At 35.3% G+C, this 23765-nt stretch overlaps 1 protein-coding gene across 3 annotated transcripts in view; it reads left to right on the plus strand.

The window, feature by feature from the left end:
• The window catches only part of CDH9 (cadherin 9), a 98061-nt gene that overhangs the window by 57823 nt on the left and 16473 nt on the right, over window positions 1-23765 (plus strand). For all 3 annotated transcript variants that reach the window (XM_020584679.2, XM_010400170.4, XM_039548973.1), the window contains 4 exons: window positions 15433-15552; window positions 17826-17993; window positions 21713-21900; window positions 23204-23457. In XM_020584679.2, coding sequence (XP_020440268.1) covers window positions 15433-15552; window positions 17826-17993; window positions 21713-21900; window positions 23204-23457 — 730 coding nt within the window. The remainder of the gene's footprint in view (window positions 1-15432; window positions 15553-17825; window positions 17994-21712; window positions 21901-23203; window positions 23458-23765) is intronic.

The following is a 23765-nucleotide window of genomic DNA, read 5'->3' on the forward strand; positions in this document are numbered from 1 at the left end:
GATATTATTTTTAGTTACGCCATGTTTTCAGCATCACATAATCCCAAGCACACATTTCTCAAGAACAGTTTGTTATTTTGTACAGGAAGCTCTTTCAAGAACAAGTCGGACTTATGGTAGAAAAAAGAAAGAAAGAAAGAAAGAAAATTAACCAAATGCATTAACCATCACATTTTCTATTTTTGAATTTGCTTATGTCAGTAGCCATTAATCTACAGATGTGTATAAACAACTAAAGGGAGGCAGCTCTCATGTTCCATGATTCAGCAGGAAATATTTATATTTTCTCCTTTGTATATTTTCCCTGGTTTCAGACATTTATAAAAAGAAGCTATGAATGACTGTCTTGACTTTGACACAAGCTTACAAAAACTACTTTGCTAACTTGCAAAACTTCAGAATGCTAATTGTTAATGTGCACACTATTTTAAAATGAATTATTGAGTTAGGTTTAAGAGAAAGGTACATTTCAAATAAAAATTTTATCCACAAGTTCATATTTTACAAGACAGAATTAGAATTCCTTTTAGTCAAACTAAGCATGATGGCAGAAATTCTGTAACTAGAATACTTTCAATATTTCTTTTTGCATTTGCCACTATAAAGAATTTCAAAACTTTTGTATCTGTCAGAATAATTTTTAAATGCAGAATTTTTATCCTTATTTAGGTTCTTTCTTATTTTCATGCAAGTGTTTGTTATGAAAAAAATTAAAATATAAAATAAAAGTTCAATACCCAGTAATTCTTTCTTAAACCATTAAGGTAAAAAAGTCAAAACCCTCTTTTTATTAAGTAGTTAAAAACCATAAATCTTTCCTGGATATTTTCAAATAATTTTGGAAATTTGGGGATTTTTTCTTTCACTTTTGGGCATGCAGTCTGTTAAGGACATGTAGAGTATTTTTATTGGGGAAGTATATAGAAGTATTTATAAGTATTTTGCATTTGGGATGAGGTAGATACTATTTTTAGAGTAGTATGAATGGATGTTTTAAAACTCCATATTTCTAGAGTACAAAAGAAAATCACCTGAACACCAAAGGAATCTTATTTAGATCATGATTATTTTTAGCTTAAATTATTCTATCATTTGTCTACACATTCATCTGTATACACAATATGGACAACATTTTCCCAGCAAAAAGGATGTCTGCAAGGAACTTACTACAGCTCTGCTAGTGTAAACAGGTTGAGTTTGTACAGCTCCACTGATTTCAAGTTGGATTTTACAGAAGTGTTAGGATCTTCCTGCATGTATTCATTTCATGATCAAAGTATATAATTTCTGTAAAATTTAAATATTCATTTGCAATTACTATTATTCTTTGTTACAGGTTGAAGATAAAATAAACACCTAATATACAGTATAAGCAATCACATCAAAAACTAATATGTATGTATTGTATATATCATGTAATTATAGAATAGTTTGGGTTGGAAAGGACCTTAAAGATATCTAGGTCCCTGCCATGGGCAGAGCCACCTTCCACTAGACCAGGTTGCTCAGACCTCCATCCAACCTACCCTTGAATGCTCCTCACCATCCTCACACTAAAGAATTTCTACCTAATATATGCAATCTAAAGCTACTCTTTTTCAGTTTAAAATAATTCCCCCTTGTCCTGTCACTACAGGCCCTTGTGAATAGTCTCTCTCGCTCTTTCCTATAGGATTCCTCCAGGTACCGGAAGGCTGCAATCAGGTAACCCTGAAGCCTTCTCTCCTCCAGCTGAACAATTCCAATTCTCTCAGCCATTCCCCCCAGGAGAGGTGCTCCATCCCTCTAATCATCTTCATGGCCTCCTCTGGACTTGCTCCAACAGGTCAATGTTGTTCCTGTTCTGGGAACCCCAGAGCTGGATGCACCATTCCAGGTGGGCTCTCACCCTGCTGGCGAAGATGCTTTTGATGCAGCCCAGGACACATTTGGCTTTCTGTAAGTGCACACTGCTGGGTCATGTCCAGGCTCCCATCCACCAGCACCCCCAAGCCTTTATCAGCCGGGCTGCTCTCTACCTGCTCATCTCCCAGCCTGTGTTGATATGGGGCATTGCCCCGATCCAGGTGCAGCACCTTGCATTAGTCTTGTTAATCCTCACAAGATTCCCATGGGCCCAGTTCTCAAGCTTGTCCAGATCCCTCTGGATGGCGTCCTGTTCTTCAGGTGTGTCAATCACATTACTCATGTGGGGTCATCTACAAATTTGCTGAGGCTACACTTGGTCCCTTTGTCTATGTCATTAAGGTATTAAATGACGTTTGTCCCAGTACAGACGCCAGAGGGACACCACTTGTCACTGATGTCCATTGGGACACTGAAGCATTGACCACTACACACTTATTGTGACAGTCCAACCAATTCCTTATGCACCTAACAGTCCACCTATCAAATCTTTCTCTCTCCAATTTATAGAAAAAAATTGTGGCGGACCATGTCAAAGGTTTTAGAGAAGACCAGGTAGAAAAACATCTATAACATTTTTGTGAAGATTTCAAATCATTCACAAAGTTATGGTTCACAGAACATTTTAACATTACAGATAGGATCTCAAGCTAATGAAAAAGGAGTGGCACTCTTTTTCTCCTTTTGGTCTCTCTGTTCCCTCCCAGGTGTGCTGTCTTAGGTCTTTCCCACTGTTCTCTGAACCCAAAAGAAGAAAGTTTAGGGAGCTAAATCATCATAAAGATGGATTTTTCAAAGTCAATATTCATTTTCTACTACTTTTGTTCCCTGGTTCAGATCACATGAGGTTTGATGCCAGAGTTGGTACTAGGGAAGTGACAGGAATATGCAAAGTATAGCAGGTAAAAGCAGGTGAGAATCTTTCATCCAGCAGTGTCTAACCTTAGCTAAAGAATCACTTGACATATTCATTTTTCTTCAGCTACAAAATCCTTCTAAGCTAAACAGGATTCACCACTTTCTTTCTTGTTTTTTCTTTTGTTTTGGGATGGGGGAAAGTTTGGTTTCCTATGAAGACACCACAAGTCTGAGGCAGCACAATGGGAAAACCAGAACCATTTATTCACCCACTATGAGTAACTGCTGACTCTTGGTGCTACAAGAAATTGGGGTTTTGTAGAAGTGCTGTTGGCAAGTAAAAATAACTAGTGTTTGCTGCCAACACAGGAAGGTATAAATAATTTTTGTATTTCTGTCCTGTGAGATCTGAGCCACTGTCAACTCACTGTCAGTCTGTGACCTCCTCTGAGCTCCCTTAGACCTCCACCCACTGACCTTTCATGATGTTCTAAAATATTTTTCGTAGGAAGAAATAAGATGCCAGAATTTCAAATGCAGCAATTAGTAAGCAGGAGGGGTGACTTTTATAGCACCATATGGGACTTTAGGATTCATCAACTAACTGGTCTAAACTTTGGAGATGCAGTTTTAAGCTGACCACAAAATCATTTAAACTCAATTTCCTACCAGTTCATAGAACACTAGAACAGATCTACTCCATAGATATGTTTTAATAAGTTCAGCTACTGCAGCAATGGACACTGAAATGATAGACTTGGAATGACAGTCATGTTGCCAAATGGAATTTTCAGACCTGGGCTGTGTTAAATGTGCCTCCCCTTTCTACCTCTCTGAAATGACTCATTGCAAAACTGTTTGCCTGGCTACTTTATTGCAACAAATTTATTATTTCCCATTCTCTGTGTACACTGAAAACAAAACAAAATGAAAAAAAGACAAAAAAACCCCCAAAATACTAAAAAAATCCCTAAAAACCAGAGACCTGCACATCTCTAAATTAGAGCTTGAAGCTACCATTAAAATTTCCTGTCTCTTACCTACACGAAAAAAATTTTGATGCATTAATTTTCCTTACTTTTATTTCACTAGATTTCAGCTATAACACTATAATCTCTGAACAGAAGCATAATGCTCCTGGATTCTTTACATCAGCACTTTTGCTCACACTGCAGGGCAATACAATGGGATATGTTCTGCATTGTTAGAGATGCTGTCCCTCTGACTGGACATTAAATCCTTTCATCTTTCATGGCTTCTCATCTGAAAACTAAAAATATCACATTCCGAAGCAGCATGTTGCTTCAGCCAAACCTCTTAATGTGAACATACACTCTTCCATACACCCTTTGATATAAACATGTTACAATTCACAACCACATGCAACCTGTTCTCAGAGCCACAGTAAATAGAGTTCCTATGCATGATGCCAGTTTATATTTACCTAATTTAATCCCTTATGAGCCTTTGAAGCTACCAACCACCAAATAATTTTCCTTCTTTTAAGACATGCTACAGAATAAGTCTTGCAGTGAGACCCTTCTCACATTTATGGGACCCTATTGAAGCCTGCAGCAATTGAACTGCTGGTACTAAGGACTGGAATAGCTGGTACTAATTAGCAGTACAAATATTAGGAACACCTGTCTTCTTCAGAAGGAGCATGTCAAACAGAGGCATACATGTGTTATAGCCTTCATTACAACTAAAATATGCCAGACATTAAATTAAACAGGTTAGTATTGGAGAGGAGATGATATGTTGTCTAAGGACAGATTCTGCATTAAAAGTGCTAACATTAGTGTCACTACTTATATCAAGCTAACACACAGAGTTCTATTCTGAAATCATGTAATTGTGATCCTTGTGCAGTTTTAGGTGTCTGAAAAAAAAATCCTTTTCTTCATTTAAATGATTTTTGAGAATGGGATTTCTCAAATGTTAGTTCTGTAGTTGGCTGGGAAGGCTGGTTGCACAGATATAAGTGAGAAATTGCAATTAACTAGATAAAAGGTAAATCTGTTTGAGATTTTTTTATATGTACCCATAAAAGAGAATTTCCGAATTATATTGAGAAGTATAATTTTTTTAAATTAAAGCCCATCTGGGATGCTTACTTATTCTAATCTATTGAATGCAGAATATTTTCAGTTGTCTATAAAAGGAAAGACAGCTTTCTGAATGCCTGAGTATACACTTTAGTTGCTAACATAAAGCAGCTGAGTGTAAAAGTTGTTGGTTTTTTTTTTTTTTTTAACCATGCTAACACATGCAAGCATCTATTTTGAAAGTAAAACACACAGGTAGGGTTGTTTCTGTTGTTTTGGTTTGGTTTTTTTTTCTTTTTTTTTCCTACCAGATTTCTACATAATTTCTAAGAATCTCCAAAATATATAAATAAAATACAATGGATCATATTTGCATTCAAGATAAAACACTTTTTTTTTTTCTAATCTATTATAAATTAACTAATCATCACACAGAGAGAACAGAACACACATAAAGATGCTTTGACATAATTCTCAGTCTTCAAAGGAGATAGAAGTTTCATCAAACAGATCAACCACTCACAAAACAAAGGTCCAGATTCCAAAATCTTTATTTATCCTGTAAACCTATTCTTGTGAGTTATCCCACTCCACTCTAATTCTCAGTTTTAGTAGGGTTACTGAGAAGTTAAAGCTTTATCTCATGTGAATCTGAATGATTAGTAGCATTTCAAATATAAATGATTTAGCTGCGGCATTCCAGCAGGCTAAGAGTAGAAAGCACAGGAAAAGAAGATTACCAGCCCCCAAGAAGTCCACTACTCACATTAATAGATATGATACAATATCTGTCCATAATGGATACAGTATTATTAAATAAGTAAATTTATCACTTAAAATGTGCTCATATGTATATGTATATGTATATGTATATGTATACATTAGATATATATGCTTTTATATATTACGTAAATGTGATGGTTTTTAAATTAAATCATTTAAAAAAGTATAGTTGATGACAAGTTATTAGCAACACAGAAGATGAATTATAGGAATGGCAGTTACATGTGTGGTTTTCTTAGTTCAATTAATACTTCAGCTTGAATTCTATTATAGAACAGCAGTTTTCCTTCTTGCTAATCATATAGTCATTTTGGAAATTTTCCCTGCCATACACAGCCTTCACAGAGTCAGGAAAATGAAGGTAAGAAAAGTCTTATCCTGGACTTTCTTGCTCTACTCCTGCTTGTTTGAAAAGTACTTGATATCATTCTCACTGATACTTATCTTTTACTAAGCATTTGTAACAAATGGGTTTCAGCATTTCACATTTATTTTTCTCAATACCTTGCAAAACGTACATCTGTAAGTTTCCACAATGAAAGCAATCCTGATGCTCACATTTACCTAATTTTGTACTATCTTACAAGATGCCTCAGAACATTTTCCAGAATAGCTTTTTCCTACAACCTCAAAAATATGTAACACTGTAAAATTAAGATCAAGCATGATTAAGGTCTGTACAAGTATCAGTTTTATTCCTTATGAAAGTTGTTTGTATCTTCATATTTAAAATACATTGCTCACACCTAACTGGAGATTAAAAACAAACAAAACCCTCCAAATAACCAGAACAATATAACCTAACTTAATGTCCTCTGAAGTATCTATATGTGTGAATATCTTGCATTTAACTGCCAATAAACCCCAAATTCTTATCAAAGCTTCCTGTGAGAAAGCCAGTTCAATAACAGTTACTTCATTCTACTCCAAGGCAAATGATAAGTAGCCTGTGATAAATAAGGATACATACACAGTATTAAAAAACAAAACAAAACAAAAAAAATTGAAAGGTTTATTTCTTCATAAAGTCAAAATATGTGACAGTTGTGAAAAAAAAAATATACCCGACACCTTTAGTGCACTGAGGTGGTTTGAGAGGAAGGTTAAAAAATAATCTTATATTTCATGGTCCAGAAGACTGATACTTACTGACTTCATGACTACAATTTTAAAAGACACCTTGGCTGTCAGGAACGTGTGTCTACCCAAGGAAGACAAACAAACTGTTTAAATGCATATGCCAAATGTATTTTCATGGAGTCCTAATCACCACAGTGTCTAAGCATTCTGAAGTTGGCTCAGGCATTTTTAAGAGTATTTCCCAAGCAAGTAATTTGTAGTCAACACCTTTAAATTTTTGGTCAGAAACATGCCAATCTGTGAGATATGCCCAGATGAGATCGTCCCCATGATGCGCATCATTTACTGTGACCAGAGTCTTAAATGGCCAACGAACTTCTAATTAATTTGCAGTCATACTGAAAACTCAACAGTCTTTAGCAGAACACTTTTGCCTTTGAATCATTTGACACATTATACTTAAGAATTTTGAACATTTTTCAAGATAAATGAAATATCTAGAAACAATAATAAAAAAGTCTCTTGATTGAGCCTACTTAATATTCTAGACATGTACCTACACTGACACCCCCCCACATATATATACTTACTTCTGTATTTACTTATATATACACATGCACACTCTGGAAGTGTTCTGCTTGTGCGTGAAAATGGTACTCTAATTAATGTAACTTTAAAAAGCAAATGACTGAGATAACCCTGGAATTTGATTAATTTGCTCTGTTCTAGACTCCATTTCACCTCAAAAATATAGGTCTTTATTGTTATTTTAACAGACAACATCCAGAATATCTAAATACGGTGGAAGCAAGAGTTTTTCATGATTCACATCTTATAAACTAATGTAAATTTGGGGCTGCCATAATAGCTTCATTAACTACATTTTTATGGAAATTACTATTTTCCACAGCTGTATTAATTTTAAAGAGACAAACTTTATCACTACCTGAAAAGGAGTTCCAACAGATGATGAAAATGATCCCAAGTAAAATAGAGATGAGGCTGGCCCGTCATTGTAAAAATAATTATGTACTTTTTCATGGTCACAACAGAGATTCACATGTGGCTTTAAAATGCACCTGTTTGCAGAGGTGGCAAAAGGTACAAACTCTGTAAAGGTTTCTATTAATTTGTATTACAGACTAATTCTGAAGATGGAAATGAGAGTATTATTCTAGTTCTCAATCATAGAAATTAAAAAACTTATAAGGGGTTACATAAGATGAACTCAAATAAGGAGCAAATGAAAAATAAGTGCAGAAGGTTAACTTGTTCCTTCTCAAAAAAAAAAAAAAAATCAAAACTCTGTTGGTGTTTCATTGCAAAATACACAACACTACAGGCATATACATCAGAACTCAAAGTTTGAAAACTGTTTCTTTTAAGCTTGCTTTTTTTCTTTTAAGTGAGAACTTCAGAGATTGTTTGGAGGACCACAATTAACTAGTTTTGAGAAAAGGAGCAAAGCAGAAAGTGTCTTAAAGCTGTAATACATGAACAAAGGAAGCTAAGAGTAGTGAAGAAATAACGTTTCTATGTCATTAGTTTATAAATAAAAAAAATATAAATAAAATGAAGCCTTCTTTGAAACTGTTGGCTAGGAGTAGGGATTTTTAACCAAGAGATAAGCATGCTGCAGCCTTTATGAACTACTGCTTCTCCTAATAGGATCAACCTCTTCCTATGTTTAATCATAAAAACAGCTGAACATTGTTTCTCTCTTTTGGAGTATTCCAGAAATTAAGACGGGGCAAAGGGTGAAAATTGCCAGCTCTGATCTTTAAGAAGGAAACAAGTGGTGGAGTTGCTATGATTGATCTGTCATGGATCTGGCAGCTGCCAGTTCATACAGGTGGCCTATTTCCACATTGCCTGAGGGCAAATTAGGAGTAACAAAGGTAATTAATGGCCGTATTACAGTATTACTTGTGGATCCTTCCACACATCAATTTCATTGTCAACTATTTCTAGTTGGAACAACCCCTCTGTACATACAGCAGCTTCAGACCCAGAAACATACTACTGGTGAGTTTCATCATTATTTTGAATTGAAATTTTGAGGGCAATTCTGTGATTAATTATTTTAATTGGAGTTTAGTTTATTTTCAAACATAGACTGTAAGTACTTGTTTGGCCTTAGAAAAGCTGTGTTTCCTAATTTTAAAGATGTACAGTGTATTGAAGAAAATGAAGAAGACTTCTAAGCTGCTGTTCATTTATTAAGGGTGGCAGACCACTTTATACTGTACCTCTTTAGTCACTAGAAAATGCAATGTAAAAGGTAATCTATGTTAACACTTGAAAGAATCTGACTACTCTTTCCTCTGTTTCATCTCTGCCATTTGATTGCACCAGTATTACTGTTTCAGCAGTGACTTTATGGTGAGAAGGGGAAAAATGAGCCTCACAAAAGAATAAACTTGCACAGAGTTGTTCACCCACCAGTCCTTCAAACTATTCCTCATTCTTTTCGCTGTTTCCCACTTGTTATTGCATCCATAATGCTTTTCAAATTCTCATGCAGGGCATCTGATGCACTTCACAGTTACAATTACTGTCAAAGGAAAACTAAAGTTACTGTATCAAGGTATCGAACAGCAGGAGGGTGAGGGCTGGAGTCTTTGTTCAGTTTTAGCCATTCTTTCCTAGTTCAATTTCTGACATTATGTTACAATGGTGTAGGTATTGTATTCACTGGAAAATGCAGCATTTCAGGCAGGTTATAGACAGAGTAGTTTAGTCACATTGCATCTCTCTGTGTGGTGAGACAACCACTGGCGCTTAGTTCCTACTCTAATGCAAGTTCTCATAACATAATCTGAAATGGGGCTTCTTTTTGTCATAGGAAAGGATGCAGGAAACAAAACCCAAAACTATCCAAATACAATACACACAAGAAATTATGAGCATTATTTCCTTGTTCTGTTTCCAAAGTACTGTTTCTGAAGTAAAAGTACTGTTTCTGAAGTTCTGCGCAAAAATAGTATCTCATATTTCTGAAATGAGTGGTTTGGTCCATCTGTTTTTACTGATATGGACTAAAATGGAAGTAGTTCTGAGGGAAATTAAGGCTACAGCAGGCAGCACAGCTTGGTTTTCTTAAGCCTCTCACAAATTACTTTTAGTCACATTAGCAGGGATTGCAGTGACTCTTTACATACACAGCAGTGCTGCAAAGTTTTTGATTCCTGGGTTGGAGGACAGTGGACATCAAAAACAAAGGTGCAGTACCCACAGTACAGTAGCTAGTATATCAGCTGATTGCTCAATCAAACATTTTGTGGAACATGATACACAAAAATAAGACAGCAAGTTTTCAAGTGAAACTAAGCTTCACCTCATAACTATGCAATGGATTATTAAAAATTGTTAATTTAATAAAATGTAATTTATGAATTATTTATTCCGTGCCCTCTTTCATGCCGTCTTTTTACCTTCTCTCTTTGTCTTTTTAAGAAATATCTTCTCAGTGTATATATAGCTGAACTACATTTTTAGATCCTTTTCAATTTTCCATTTCAATGTTTTTGCTCTTTTGAGTCTGGTTCCTCAGGTTGCATATTTGTCCTACGCTGGCTTTATTGTTTCTTTTCTTGGTCATGCCCATTCACTCCTCTTCTGCCTTGGATCATGTATCTATTTACCTGTTGACACTTACTCCTTTTCTGCTTTTACTCTTTCTTTTCCTTTGTTCTATGAAATCTTTCATGCTACCAACTTTCTGGGCCTTTCTGCATAAAAGGAAGACCAGTCTAGTGAAAGCCCCACTAAACTGTGGTCATGTGCAAAAGAGCAAAGTTCACTTTGCAGATCACTATTCTTTCAGCTAGGTAGATTTGTCTTTCAATCAAAATATAAGAGATGTATCTCAACCTCATTTAGTCCTGTCCCTTACATACAAAGTAGTCAGAAATGTTGTCATCCAGGTGATGTGGTAATGAGATACCTCCTTAAACTTTTAAGGCTTGGGTAGTGCCATGTAGCTCCTAGTTCAGCATTTGTCCAGTTCTTTTCCTAATCACATACTACTATCCAGAGAGAACAACCTGCTCTCAAAGACAAAAGTAGTTTAAAACCTCTCAAAATTTCTGTAGCTCACTTAAAATTTCACTCATGTTTTCAACAGGGGCATCTCCACAGTGCGCCTGCATAATCTTCAGAATGATGTTGTTCGAGCAAACCGTGTGTCCATTCATCTTCTTTAGTTTTCTACAGATACAAAATCCCTAATTGTGTCTTCCAGAGGTTTTCCAGAGCTCACCCAAATCTTTTCACTTGTAAAAGTAACCCTCTTCTAAAATCTTCCCTCTGTAAATAAACTTGACGAACAGCAGATTGTCATTGTGCTTGAAAACAGGAAGCAAGCATAAGAGCTTCTCCTTTAGGGAGATAAAGTCCTTCCTGCCTCTCCACTTACCCCAGCTGGTCTTCTATTTCTGAAAATGAAACAGACTTTCTGCACATACACAGACAAAACTTCTCTGTAAAAGTCAGAACTTCTCAATAATCGCCAATTTTGACAGAAGTTGACTTGAAATAAAATAGAAATAAAGTTGTCTCATAATGTAAAAAACATCCTGTTTCAGCATTTTCAGATTGTTTTGTTTCCAAACTACTTTTTGAATAATTTATACTGGAAGGCCAAAGCCTAAGCTTTCTTAGAAGTTTAATTGTTCTGAAATACTACTTTTATAAAAAATGTCAGAATCAAAATGCACTTTGAAGTTACAGATTTCCTTCTAGTAAAAAAAAAAAAAAGATATAGTTCTGAATGATATTTAAATCACTGTCATTTTTTTATCCAACATTCATGGTAGAATCTTGAGGCACACATTACTAACAACATAATCTGCTCATTTTCTTCTCCCAAGATGGAGAATACTGTTTAAAATGAAGGTTACAGAACAAGTTATCAGTAAAACTAACATTTTCCAATAAATGCAGATATATTCTTCTGGCTGGCAGAAGCTGTTGTAATTCGTGTCAGCCAAAGGAGCCAAGTAGGAACAAGAGTTGCATGCTGAACAGCATGACTTCACATGAAAAGGTAGCAAAATATGTGCCTGTCTCATCTAGTGGAAGACCTCTTTTCCACTACAACAATCCTCTTTAAGCTATTTTCTTCAGTTTTGCAATGGACTCTGGTATTATGCTGGGAGACCTAATTATACCGGAAGGACTCTTTCCAACACTAAATAGCAGAAAGGAATAGAAAGAATTTTAAACTTAATTCATAAAAGCATTCTCATTTCAAATGTTGCAGTGGTTTTTCAAACTTATGTCTCACCCTTCATGAGTTCTAGTAATCTGTGTTCATGACACTCAGTTCTGACACTTCCTAGATATGAAGTGACGCTCTCTCTGGCTCTAATAGTTTTCCTTTTTGGGTTCTACATTTTTACTTGCACTTACATGAAAATTTATGCACACAGAAACACACACAGAACCACTACTTACACGGATTTAGTATAGATTTGTCTTTTCTCAGGTTACCTTCAAAATTTACTTTCTGCATTTTTCTGCCCCTACATTAGGACCCCAAATATCATAAAACAGATATGGTATCAAAGTGCTTAAGCTTCCAGACTCAAAACAAAAAAAAAAAAAAAAAAAAGATGACATACCTCTTGAGAACTTTGCTTTGCAGAAGGGTGATGTTATCACTACTTAGACTGCTATTGTAGTTATTCTCACATTTTCTCTGTCATCCTTCACACCAATTTGCTCTGTGGCACATTTGATCATGGCTGGCTCACAGAAACCCACCCAACTGCTCTCTCACTCCCCCTCCTCAACAAAACTGGGAAAGAAAAGAAAAATGGAAAAGCTCATGGGTTGAAATAGAGAGTGAGTGATTACCTATCAGTTACCATAAGGATGAAAACAGACTTCACTTGGGAAATTAATTTAATTTATTGCACATTAAAAATAGAGTTGGATAGTGAGAAACAAAGGTAAACATTAAAATAGATTCCCCCACCCCCAGTTCTTCTCAGACTCTACTTCCTTCCTTCACTCCTGCTGTATTCATCCAGACAGCCTATTCGTACTTTTAATCAAGCTGATTTCTGCTGACAAATGTGGTAAGAGGCTGCTTGTGAGGTAATCTAGACCATAAATAAACAAATAAATAAATAGATCGTACTGTGGGTACCATTCAAGTGGGGTAAATATAAAGCATACTTTTCTTTGATTAAAAAGTTCCAGACTGATTTTGCCTCTTTACCAAATATTACATAATTAACTTTGAGTTCCTTTATTTCATTGCCTTTATTTCACTGTCGTTTCTGACCCAAAAAGCTAAGAGAAGTTTCTTACCTTGTGAAAGAAAGTTGCATAAGTACTGTCTATCATTTGTGAGCATCCTTCTTTATGACACAGCAGACTGTTGGCAGAGAAGAGAGTTAACTGCCTGCTGACATTGAATTTTTTGAGGATATACTCTTGTTAATAACTTTTCCCAGCTGTACTATTAGTTTAACAGAAGAAGGAGCTTTGTAATACTATGTTTTCACCACATGAAAAGTTTCTGTAGGGTTACATCTTCTCTACTCTCCTCAACAGCCATAATTATATGACACTTGAGCCTCAGGAAACAAAGATAGATATTCCAATGAGACAAACACAGAAGTCTCCCAAAGACTGCCTTAAGCTCTCTAATAATTGTCTTAAAAAAAAGAAAAATAAAAAAGTTCAAAACAAATTCAGCATTTTTTCTTTTCATCAAAACAGTGAACTAGGGAAAGAAAGAAAGAACATTATTGTGCATTTGGTTACTATAACCATACTCCAGCTTCTGTGTCAGTCCCATGACAGTGATCAGGAGGCCACAGCAATAACCTTTCCTAATTAAGGTATTTAGGTTGCTTTGGTTTTTTGGGGATGGACATCTAAATTCCTCTTGATTTTTAACTTCTATATGCTACAATGTCATACAATATAAGCATATGATTCTACTGATTATGTTTTTTATAGGCTAGCAGGGGATATTGACTTTTCTTTCCCTATTCATCTTAAGGAGGCAGGGGATTTAACTTACTTGCTTCTCTGAAAGCAGGACTAATGGAATTTTAACATTCTCAAATAATTGTCTTCACTTTTTGTGCAGATGAGCAGTTCTGCCGGACACTGTTAGTGATAATGATGTCCTTAAATATTCACTTCTTTGGGATAATCTTAACAGCTCAGCTCGGCACACAGAAGACCTCCAACTGTTTAACCAGGCAAAAAGTAATCTGGAGAGCTGATGGCAAAAATTCTCTTCAGAGTTTGATGATTTGTGACAAAGCATTTTTACAACGTTTTTCTGGTGGTCTATTGCAGAGAGAGAAGTATTCCTCCTCTCTTGACATGCTCTGCAGATAACCTGAAATACTGGGAATTGTTGTGTAGGTAAAACTATTATTTGTAGAGCTGTATTACGTTCTATGAAAAAATAGTTGCATCTAACTGTACCCAATAATAATGTGCTCTCACAAATCTGTTTTGATTACTCTGGATTTCTACTTTTTCCAATCCCTGGAATATGCTGAAAAGCGACAGCAGAAATTATTCACTTCAATGACATTAATAACAGGTAAATGAGGATCTTCTAAACTTATAGACAAGACAGACATTTGACTGCGAGCTATCTGGGTGAACTTCAATCTAGAGAGACTGAAGTTGTAGAAGAAGAGTAATAGGGAATAGCATTAATTAAGTGGACAGTGCTCACTAGACTTTTTTCTTTCAAAGAAAGTGAGATACAAAAAAAAAAAAACAACCCAAACAGAAAAGCCAGAAGTAGGGTAAAGAGCTTCTTCTCAGTCAGCCTTCTTGCCCTGGCAAGGAGTTGAGCACCTTTACACCTCTAGCTACTGGACTGCCTACATTTATCGAGATATTTGTGTTAGCAAAATGCATTCTGAAATCTTGAGAAGTGCTAAGATATAAAAGCTTGTGAAGGACAGCTTTGTGCTTTTCTAAGAAAGGCTTGACAGAAGCTTTCTGTAAAAAGCCTTTCTTTTTATTTGCTTCTGACCCATAAACTACATCAAATGTATTGGCTCACAGTGCTCATAATCCCATATAAACTATATTGCCTTCTTTATGATCACAGGACAAGGGTAAACTATTGTCAAGCAAAATAAATGAATGCTGAAAAAATGACAGTAACATTTAATGTCTTTTATTTGCCAAATAAGTGGATAACTTTGACTGAGAGAGAAAAAGCAAATAAATAAACAAACAAAACCCCACAAACATAATTTCTTATTGTGAAACCAATCTATTTTTAAGAGAATCTCAAAAATCAGTTCATGATGAGACAAAATTTTTTATTTATTCAGAATTCAGGTATTTGGAGTTTGCCATCTAAGCAGAAAATGAGTATGGGAAAATTTGCTTTAGATTTATTTATTGATTAAACCAAACCTTTAAGTGAACAGTTTCAGCTGAGGTCATATTATTACTAGAGAACAATCTTCAAATCTATTTGATCACCAAAAACCCTAATGCTGTGTTGGGTTTCAAAGATGTGTCAGTCCCTGTGTGTTTGTTCACGTTAAACTGAAGCATGAATCTTAAGTGTTAATGATTTTAAGTCTAGTTATGAGGAAGATGTGATTTTATTTTAGTTTCTCCTGAGTAGGATAACTCTGGATTTGTCCACTGGATGATGTTTGATTTCTTACTGAATTCAATACTGCAACAACTGTATGTTTGCAAGAAGTAGATACCTTCCTAAAATCTGCTGATTCTTTGCTTGGTACCCATTTAGGTACATCTGTTATTCAGGTGACAGCCACAGACGCAGATGATGCGAACTACGGGAACAGTGCCAAAGTGGTGTACAGCATCCTCCAGGGACAGCCATATTTCTCAGTGGATCCAGAAACAGGTTAGCAATTCATTCAGTCTCACTGTCTGCAGTAACAGAGACAGGATGCAGGGATCAAGTTACTTTTCACTTCCATTTCAGTTCTGGAACAGACATATGACTTGACACAAAGCTGATACCCTTTCATTGAATGAAAACTGGAACCAAAATAAAAGTATGCCTTTTCTGTTAAAATAATATTATTGCGGAAGAATTGCTTTACTTGGTATGATTTCCCGAAGATGATTGTTAAATGTAAAGGTCAACAGTTTAAAAAAGGTGTAAAATACTGTAAAGGGTCCAAAGAATCATCAAAATTAGTCACAAGCCTATTTTACACAAGTTTCTGGAAATTTCATCTGTTTACCTTTAAGAAATGTAACTAGGAACTGGACATTTTCATACTATAAGGTAAAAAAAAAAAAAAAAAAACAACTCACAGGTAGTTAAAAATTTCTAAAAGTTTGGAATAGATTCCTGACCACTGAAAATTTTTAACTTAAGTTGCTTTTTGAACCTGCATTCTGATTTCCAGAGTTATGAGAACTGAAGCAAGAATCATTAATGTTTTCAAGCTGTAAAGCATGAAGACTTTTTCACTGTTATGCAGTAAGTTGGATAAGAGACAAATACAAACTAAAAAAAAAGTGTGAATTTTAGATATTTATAATTCAAAATTAGGGTTCAGAAAAGAAAGATGCAACCACAAACTCCCCCCTTCCAGATACCTGTTCCTAAGGCACTCAAGAGTCAGCAGGCATTGCTCTAGGTTTTCCTGCATGTTACCAAAACTATTCTGGTTTCTGAATTGCGAATTTAAGTGCAACTCTGCCCAGAATCACTGAAGTTCCTAATCCATTGAAAGTGCTCAGATGATGGCTATCTTTGTTTTTAAACGATTTGGCTTTTTCTAAATACAGCAAAGCCATAGTATGCAAAAGATAATGAATCACAAGGCTACAATTTTAAAAGGAAGCATAAGGATTTTGCCTTGAATAAAAGTGTTTGGTTTTTTCTCCCTTTTTTCAATCCCTCTCTTTTTTTCTATTTCTTGAGTCCCCTACTCAAACATCTTTACCAGGCATGAACAGGAAAACAGGACCGGTACCCCACGGACAATAACTGATGGAAGCAGGTGTTTGGGCAGGCAGACTGTTTGGGAAAGGCCTGGACTCTCATCTTTGGTTCAGAGATTATTTTTCATTTTAATCCAATTTGCTGTTTCGTATTACATGTATTAACAAGCCTAGGTATGGTAATCAGAACCTGATAATCCTGGATCAGACATAAATGTCATAACCCCTCAGCTGCAAAGTTTTTTTCTCTTTCAGTCACTTGCTAGAAGAAATTTTCCAGGGTTGCCTTTTTTCTTCTGCATAATATCAAATCGAGCCTAAAATGAGAGCCTTCTTTTGAGAAAGAAAGGGTAGGGGTGTGAATCCTCCAAGCAGAAAAGAACACTATGTTTAAATTTTCCCACTTCACAAGAGAAAGCTCTCATCACTCCAGCTTTAAAAAGCCACCACCCTTCTAAATAAAAATAAAAAAATAAAAATAAAAATAAAAATAAATAAAAATAAAAATAAAAATAAAAATCTCTACTTGGTTTTCTAAAAGAAAACCTGTGCATGCCCACTTTAATGAAAAGTGGTGTACAGCACCACTTTTGGTTTTCTCACCTGAGACCCGTATTCTTTTTGTGTACTGTAAAAATGTTTGAGACATGTAAATTACAGTTATGAAATTTTTAAAATTGGACACCCCAAAAAAGACTTTTTAAAATTAATTTTCGAGTTTTGTCCAATTCTTTTTTAGCTATAGCCCCAGCTGACTTACAGTGTCCATCACTGAGCACTACAATCAATGATCTATTACAGCCCAGAATAATGAATCCTGAGCTTTTTAGAGTTCAGCCTTGTGGTATAATATCAAAATGTCACCCGAGTTGGAGGTTACACAATATATTAAAATAATAACTGGGGATAGAAACTGAAAAATGTCATTAATTCAATGAACATATTAATATTTTTGTCATTAAAAGAATAATCAAATCGATTTAGCACGACAAAAACAATAAATGATGCATCTGTTACATATTTTTTCTCTTTTTTCTTAAAATCATGTTAAAGCAGCCATAGATTGCAAGGCTTATTGCAGTATACCTTGTTGTGATTGCTATGGATTATCATCTGCGCAGTATATCTGACACGAATCCATTTAAGAGCTCTGAGATTAAAGTCGATGGTGCTTCTCCTTCACTGCTCTTTTTTTTTTTTTTTTTTCACTCCTTCAAGGCATAATCAAGACTGCTTTACCGGACATGAGCCGAGAAAACAGGGAGCAGTACCAAGTGGTCATCCAGGCTAAAGACATGGGTGGCCAGATGGGTGGATTATCAGGGACCACCACCGTGAACATCACACTGACTGATGTCAACGACAATCCACCTCGCTTCCCCCAGAGTATGGAGCATCTAATAGTTTGGTTTTCCAAAGAACTCTCAACAATCAGCTGGTTTGCTTTGGCCATCTGGAAGATTCTTTTTCATCACTCTTTTTGTAGCACTTACTGACTGCTGTGTCTGTTTATGTTGCAGCACTATTAGGGCCAACAGGAATGTCTGCCTACATCTTTTAATATCAAATTATTTGTTGGAATGATAAATTTGTTTCTCATTCTTACTCTGCTTATAGAAATATAAACTGTAACAATAATTTAGGCCAACTGCAGGGACTTAAGAGGAATTTAACTACAAAATATAAAATTCTGTTCTTGGAAACAATTTTAGCTCCACATATTTAGGCAAGCAAATATGTCACAGGTTTTCTAATATTCTGCCTTGCACAGGCAGAGCTGATCAGGTGGAATGTTCTGCTGGCAGTCTAAGCATTTACTTTAGGTACTCGTAATCTGTGTTCAGTTCTTGAATAGTTTTGATAATCTAGGCCAGTCTGACACAATAATGTTGGGTTTTTAAAAATTCCTCTGTAGAAGAAAAAAAATGGCAAATAGCAGAAAGCTCACAATACAGAAAGCTTCAGAGTAGCACACTCCAGATCTTTTTATCTTTGGCCAGTGTTTAAATCCAGTCTCACGTTATTACAGTCAGTGTCTGATAACTGTTTGATAGGCTGCAGACAGGAGAAATTTACAGCCTCGGTTCTGTGCCAACCAGAAAAATGTCCACATAATAAAATTTGAATTGCTTGTTCACACTGATGAGGGACCTGGCTCTCTTTACAGATCCACTAAGGACTGAACAAAGAGCTGATTTAGAAAATGCTCTCCCAGATTTGAAAAGCACTTCAGTACCATGGCAATAAGTACATCCAGAACAGCACAAACTCTTCAACCTCTTGTGGATTAAAAAAAAAAAAAAAAAAAAAAAATTTGGTAAATTCTGACAGTATGGAAGAATGGATCCTTGGAATTATAAATTAATCTTTTAATCTCTATCCATGATAACACATTACTTTAAAAGAAAAGAGGGGAGGGGAAGTACTGCAACCCTCATAAAGAAATGATAATTTGAATTCACATTCAGAGTTCACTTGATGAGAATCACCTTCACAGGGCAAACTCAAACAGCAATTTTTAACCAAACTTCGACTTCATGAGGAGACACTTTTTAAACATGTATAGCATGATGTAGCCTATAATATTTTGGCAAATAGGAATACTTGAACCTAAATTATAATGTAGCACATTGCATTTTAACCCTCACTACTGAATAAAATAAAATAAGTAAAATAAGATAAAATAAAGAAAGAAGAACATAGAGAACTGCAAAATAATTTAAGGCTTCCAGTCTCCTTAGCCTGTGTTCCTTACGATGTTCTTCTTTCAAAATTAACTGAAACCTCATGTCTACGAAAGTTTTTCTGATTATTTCAAAAAGCTTTGGGATGGGTACTTTTTAGAAAAATTTACACAATTTGATGCCTCATACAATATTCTCTGTAGTGTTCCGCTCTGAACATCACTGAAACAGATTGCATGGCCTACAGAAGGCCTGCTGTGGGATTTTCCAATGCCGCAATTTCAAATTCAGTGGTAACCCTTCCCACTCATTTTCTTTCTTGTCAGAAGGGTGGTTTTTAACACTTTCTAGGAAATCAAAGATAGAGGAATATCTGGCAGATCTGACTTCTTTTTAGGTAGTTATGAAGAGGGGCACATCTTCAAAAAATTATCTGTTGTGGAAGTTTGCTTTTTACAAAAACATTTGTCTTCCATTTTCTCTTATGTGAGGCAATAGTAAGTGAAAATGTTGTCAAAAATAGAGAGTCAATGGCAGTTGAAAACAACACCAGTTAATATCAAGGTATTTAAGAGACAAAAATTAATTTTTTAGAGGGACAGGAGAAAGCAAAATAGCACTGTGAAGTACTGGTTGCTCAGACTGTGTTAAGAAGCATTTTCTGTTTTGTTTTGTTTCCTGAAAGGAGTTGTGGAAAATTAGGAGACATATAGGCCTAAATGGAATTTAAATGGTACTATAATGAAAACCTTACACATTTTGAATTCTACTGTACTCGAAACCAAATAGCCATTTCACATGCCAAAAATGTGTAGCATTCACACAGCACCACAAAAATAGGAATGCTTTCAAACGAAAAGCACTAAAGGGAGGTATTCATCTGGAAGGAGTAATAAGTACCATGATTGAATCTGTTCCTTTGGTATTTCTGGCTCAGCTGCCAAATGACTGAATTTGTCAAGGGTTCAAGGCTTCAAACTCATGTTTTAGCTGCCAGGAATCCTACCTTCATCCCATTTGCAGACTGGTTTAAGGGAAAAATATGCATTTTAGCCTGTGTGGATTGCAGTCAAACAGGCCACTGCTGAGTTTTCACTTATAACTTTGAATTTGTAACAGCAATCACAATTTAGCATCAGGCATTAGCTTCCATTTTGCTACACATCTGTATAAATATAGGGTATTTTCAGTGACTCTCTTTTGTGCTTAGTCTTTACAACTGGGGACAGAAACTCATTCTGCACTCAGCAGTCTGAAATATTCCTTGTTTTAAATGGAATATTCAGGACCCTCTTAGTGTCTTAAAAGGCAAAGGACACGTAAATATAGGGAATAGGGTTGTTGAAAGAAAGAGAGTTGACTGTACTTCACTACAAGTCAATAAACTTTATATGTGCTCTTATTGGATTCTTTGGACAAGGGTTGTACATTTTATTAGGTGCTAATTTTGTCTTAAGGTATTTCTCCAATGCTACTACTTCACTCAATTAAGTAATATGAATTTACATGAAAAAACAGATCAGAAGAAACATCAGATTCCGGCATGTTATGTACAAAATCTTAACCCATCAGATTTTTTTTTTACATTTTTTTGGTAACAAATAACAGAAAATACACATTTAGAATTTTTTTTGTCTTGCTAATGATGAAACTTCTTCAGTGTCTGCTTCTTACTGGTTAAAAAATGCCTCTGATTAATACCTTTTCTGCTACAGCATGTCTTTACAATTGTTTTTTTTTTACATATGTTGTCAGAAAATACATATGAATTCACTTTTCATGCATACAAGAAAGAGGAAAATGTCTGTGTCACCAGATTTCTTTCTAGAAGACTCTGATTATAAAAATAGCAATAGCAATTAACACGAACGTGTATCCAAATGCTCTCTACCATGACTCTTTAGTATGTATTATCAAAAAGAGATTAATGAATTATTTTCAAACAGAACACTTACTTGAATATATTTCAAAATAATTAAAGGTTATTCTATTTTAGTGTTTTTTCCAAATCCTCACTGATTTCTACAACTATTGTACCTTGAGAAAACAAAACAAAATTGTCTCCTATTTCTGAATATGTCTAGGAACGTTTCTAGAGAAAAAAAAATATACAGTGTTAATAATCAGGGTAAGAACTGGTACCTTACTGTATAGCTCCTTTGTCCCTTAAAACTGAAAAAAAAAAAGAAAAAAGAAAAAAAGCACAGTCTTCAATGGCTTTGAAGAATAATTTGAACTTTTTGTGACAGTTTGTCAATCAACTCTGAATCCCGTTTTAAAGTTTAGTGTGATGGCTAACAGCATTTTTCTTAAAGTGTTGGGAACTTCAAGTAACGTAAAAAATCTTGGTGAAATTGAAGATGGTTTTTATTCAGAAAAAAAGTTTCTGAAAACAATAAATGTTTGATTTCACTCTTCCAGGCTCCTACCAGTTCAGCTCTCCTGAATCTGCACCACCTGGGACTCCACTTGGCAGAATTAAAGCCAATGACCCCGATGTGGGAGAAAATGCAGAGATTGAGTATAGCATCTCCAATGGGGATGGATCAGACATGTTTGATATCATCACTGACAAGGACACACAGGAAGGGATTATAACTGTCAAAAAGGTTTATTTTTTCTCCCTCTCTTTTATATGTACTTAGCTCTTCAGGTGTTACAGTTATTTTTCTTTTTCCAGGGGAAGGGAGGGTAGATCTCACAAGGGGTCAGGCTACCAAGGAGCTGTTGTATTAGTTTCGTTCTTCTCTTTCTTCAGCAGGTATCTGTTATTTTCAAGTCTCAAGGGAAATTTACTGGCATGTCACTTCACATAAAGCAATATTTCAGTGGCTGCTGTCTGTTCAATATATAGAGCCTCACACACAGTACTTTCAAATTAGGGCTGTGAAAACCTGGAGAGGTTCAGTTCACAGTGGGGTTTATCAGCTGATTGTTGTGGTAAGACTTGGAAGGGTGGGAGGCTTACCTGGAGTTTCATGAATTTACACATCCAAGGCTAAACTCTCCCTCTCTGATCTGTCCAACAGCCAGTTATCTCCAGTACCTAAAATCGGTCTTGGTTTAAGTCCAGTCTTGGTGATACTTCAGTTGTTACATATGATGTCAATGAAAGTTCAAAGCGCAAAGATATTCACAGAAATGTATTTTAAAATACCATCTCTGATAGATTTATTGGTTGCTTTTCAGAATTCATCCTGTTAAACTCTGAACACTTTTTGATTCTAGTGTTATTAAATATATCAGTAACATTAATTGATACCTGCATATAAATAAAATATAGATCTATAAACATATTTGGAAAGATGTATACTTTTTTATGTATATGTATGTATGAACATCTATATACATATGTATATATGGATAAGCATGATGTCAATGTCACATAGATTGAAAATCAGACTTCATAGATTTTCTTTTCACTGCAGAACATTAAGATCAGGGTCAAGTCTGGGTTGCTCCTAGTACCAAACAGGCAAGGGTAGATACTAATGGGGGAAGAGTAAAGAAAAGGTAAATATGACAGATAGCATTTAAGAACTGGAATAATTGCTCTTTTTACTGCCAGTTAGATGAGACAAACTAGACTTTACACAACTCCTTGTTGTGGACTGAGTAAAACTTCCCTGTTTCTTTCTTTCTATTTTTATATAGGTCAAAGCCTCCTGTTTTTTTCAGAAAAAAAATGAAACCTGAACAATTAACAGGCAGAGGGATCATAGTTGCCTTGCTATCCTATAATAATCCTTATTATTTTAATGACTAGAATAAAACTTAATACACTCCATCTTCCCCAAGATTGATTAAAATTTAGAGCTTTTGTTCCTAAAAAAACTTTTGTTCAATGCTGTAAAACTTACATCTTTTTGTAAAGTGATATAATTTTCTTTATTATTATTATTTACTCCTCAGCATCTGGATTTTGAAAACAAGGTGCTATATACCCTAAGAGTAGAAGCAACCAACACTCATCCTGATCCTCGTTTTCTTCAGCTGGGGCCATTCAAAGATACGGCTTTGGTCAAAATTTCTGTTGAAGACATTGATGAACCTCCAGTGTTCAGCAGACCCTGGTATTTAATAGAGGTAGATGAAGATGCCAAGGAAGGAAGCATTATTGGGCAGGTTTTAGCCCAAGATCCAGATGTAGCAAAGAATGCAATAAAGTAAGCCATTACACAGTATAAAATTCTTTAGATATGGGTCAAGTCTCACTCACAGAGAGTGATGAGAGTGCAAGGTATTAAGAGGCTGTTTGGGCAATTAAGCACATGGACGCTGTTAAAAAGTGTTGAACAAGGAAATATCTACATGAACTTGTGAAGGCTAATACAATTAACACAATGAACAGTGCAGACAATGCTTTTGAAGAACAGTCTATAGACACCAGGTGAAAAGAAAGGAGATGTCAGCATTTAACTGCCAGCATGTTCTAGTAGTTTCACCAAACTGTTCAGAAAATTATGCTTTTATA

This window comes from Corvus cornix, chromosome 2 (genome assembly GCF_000738735.6).
Source record: "Corvus cornix cornix isolate S_Up_H32 chromosome 2, ASM73873v5, whole genome shotgun sequence".
Classification (NCBI taxonomy): Eukaryota; Metazoa; Chordata; class Aves; order Passeriformes; family Corvidae; genus Corvus; species Corvus cornix.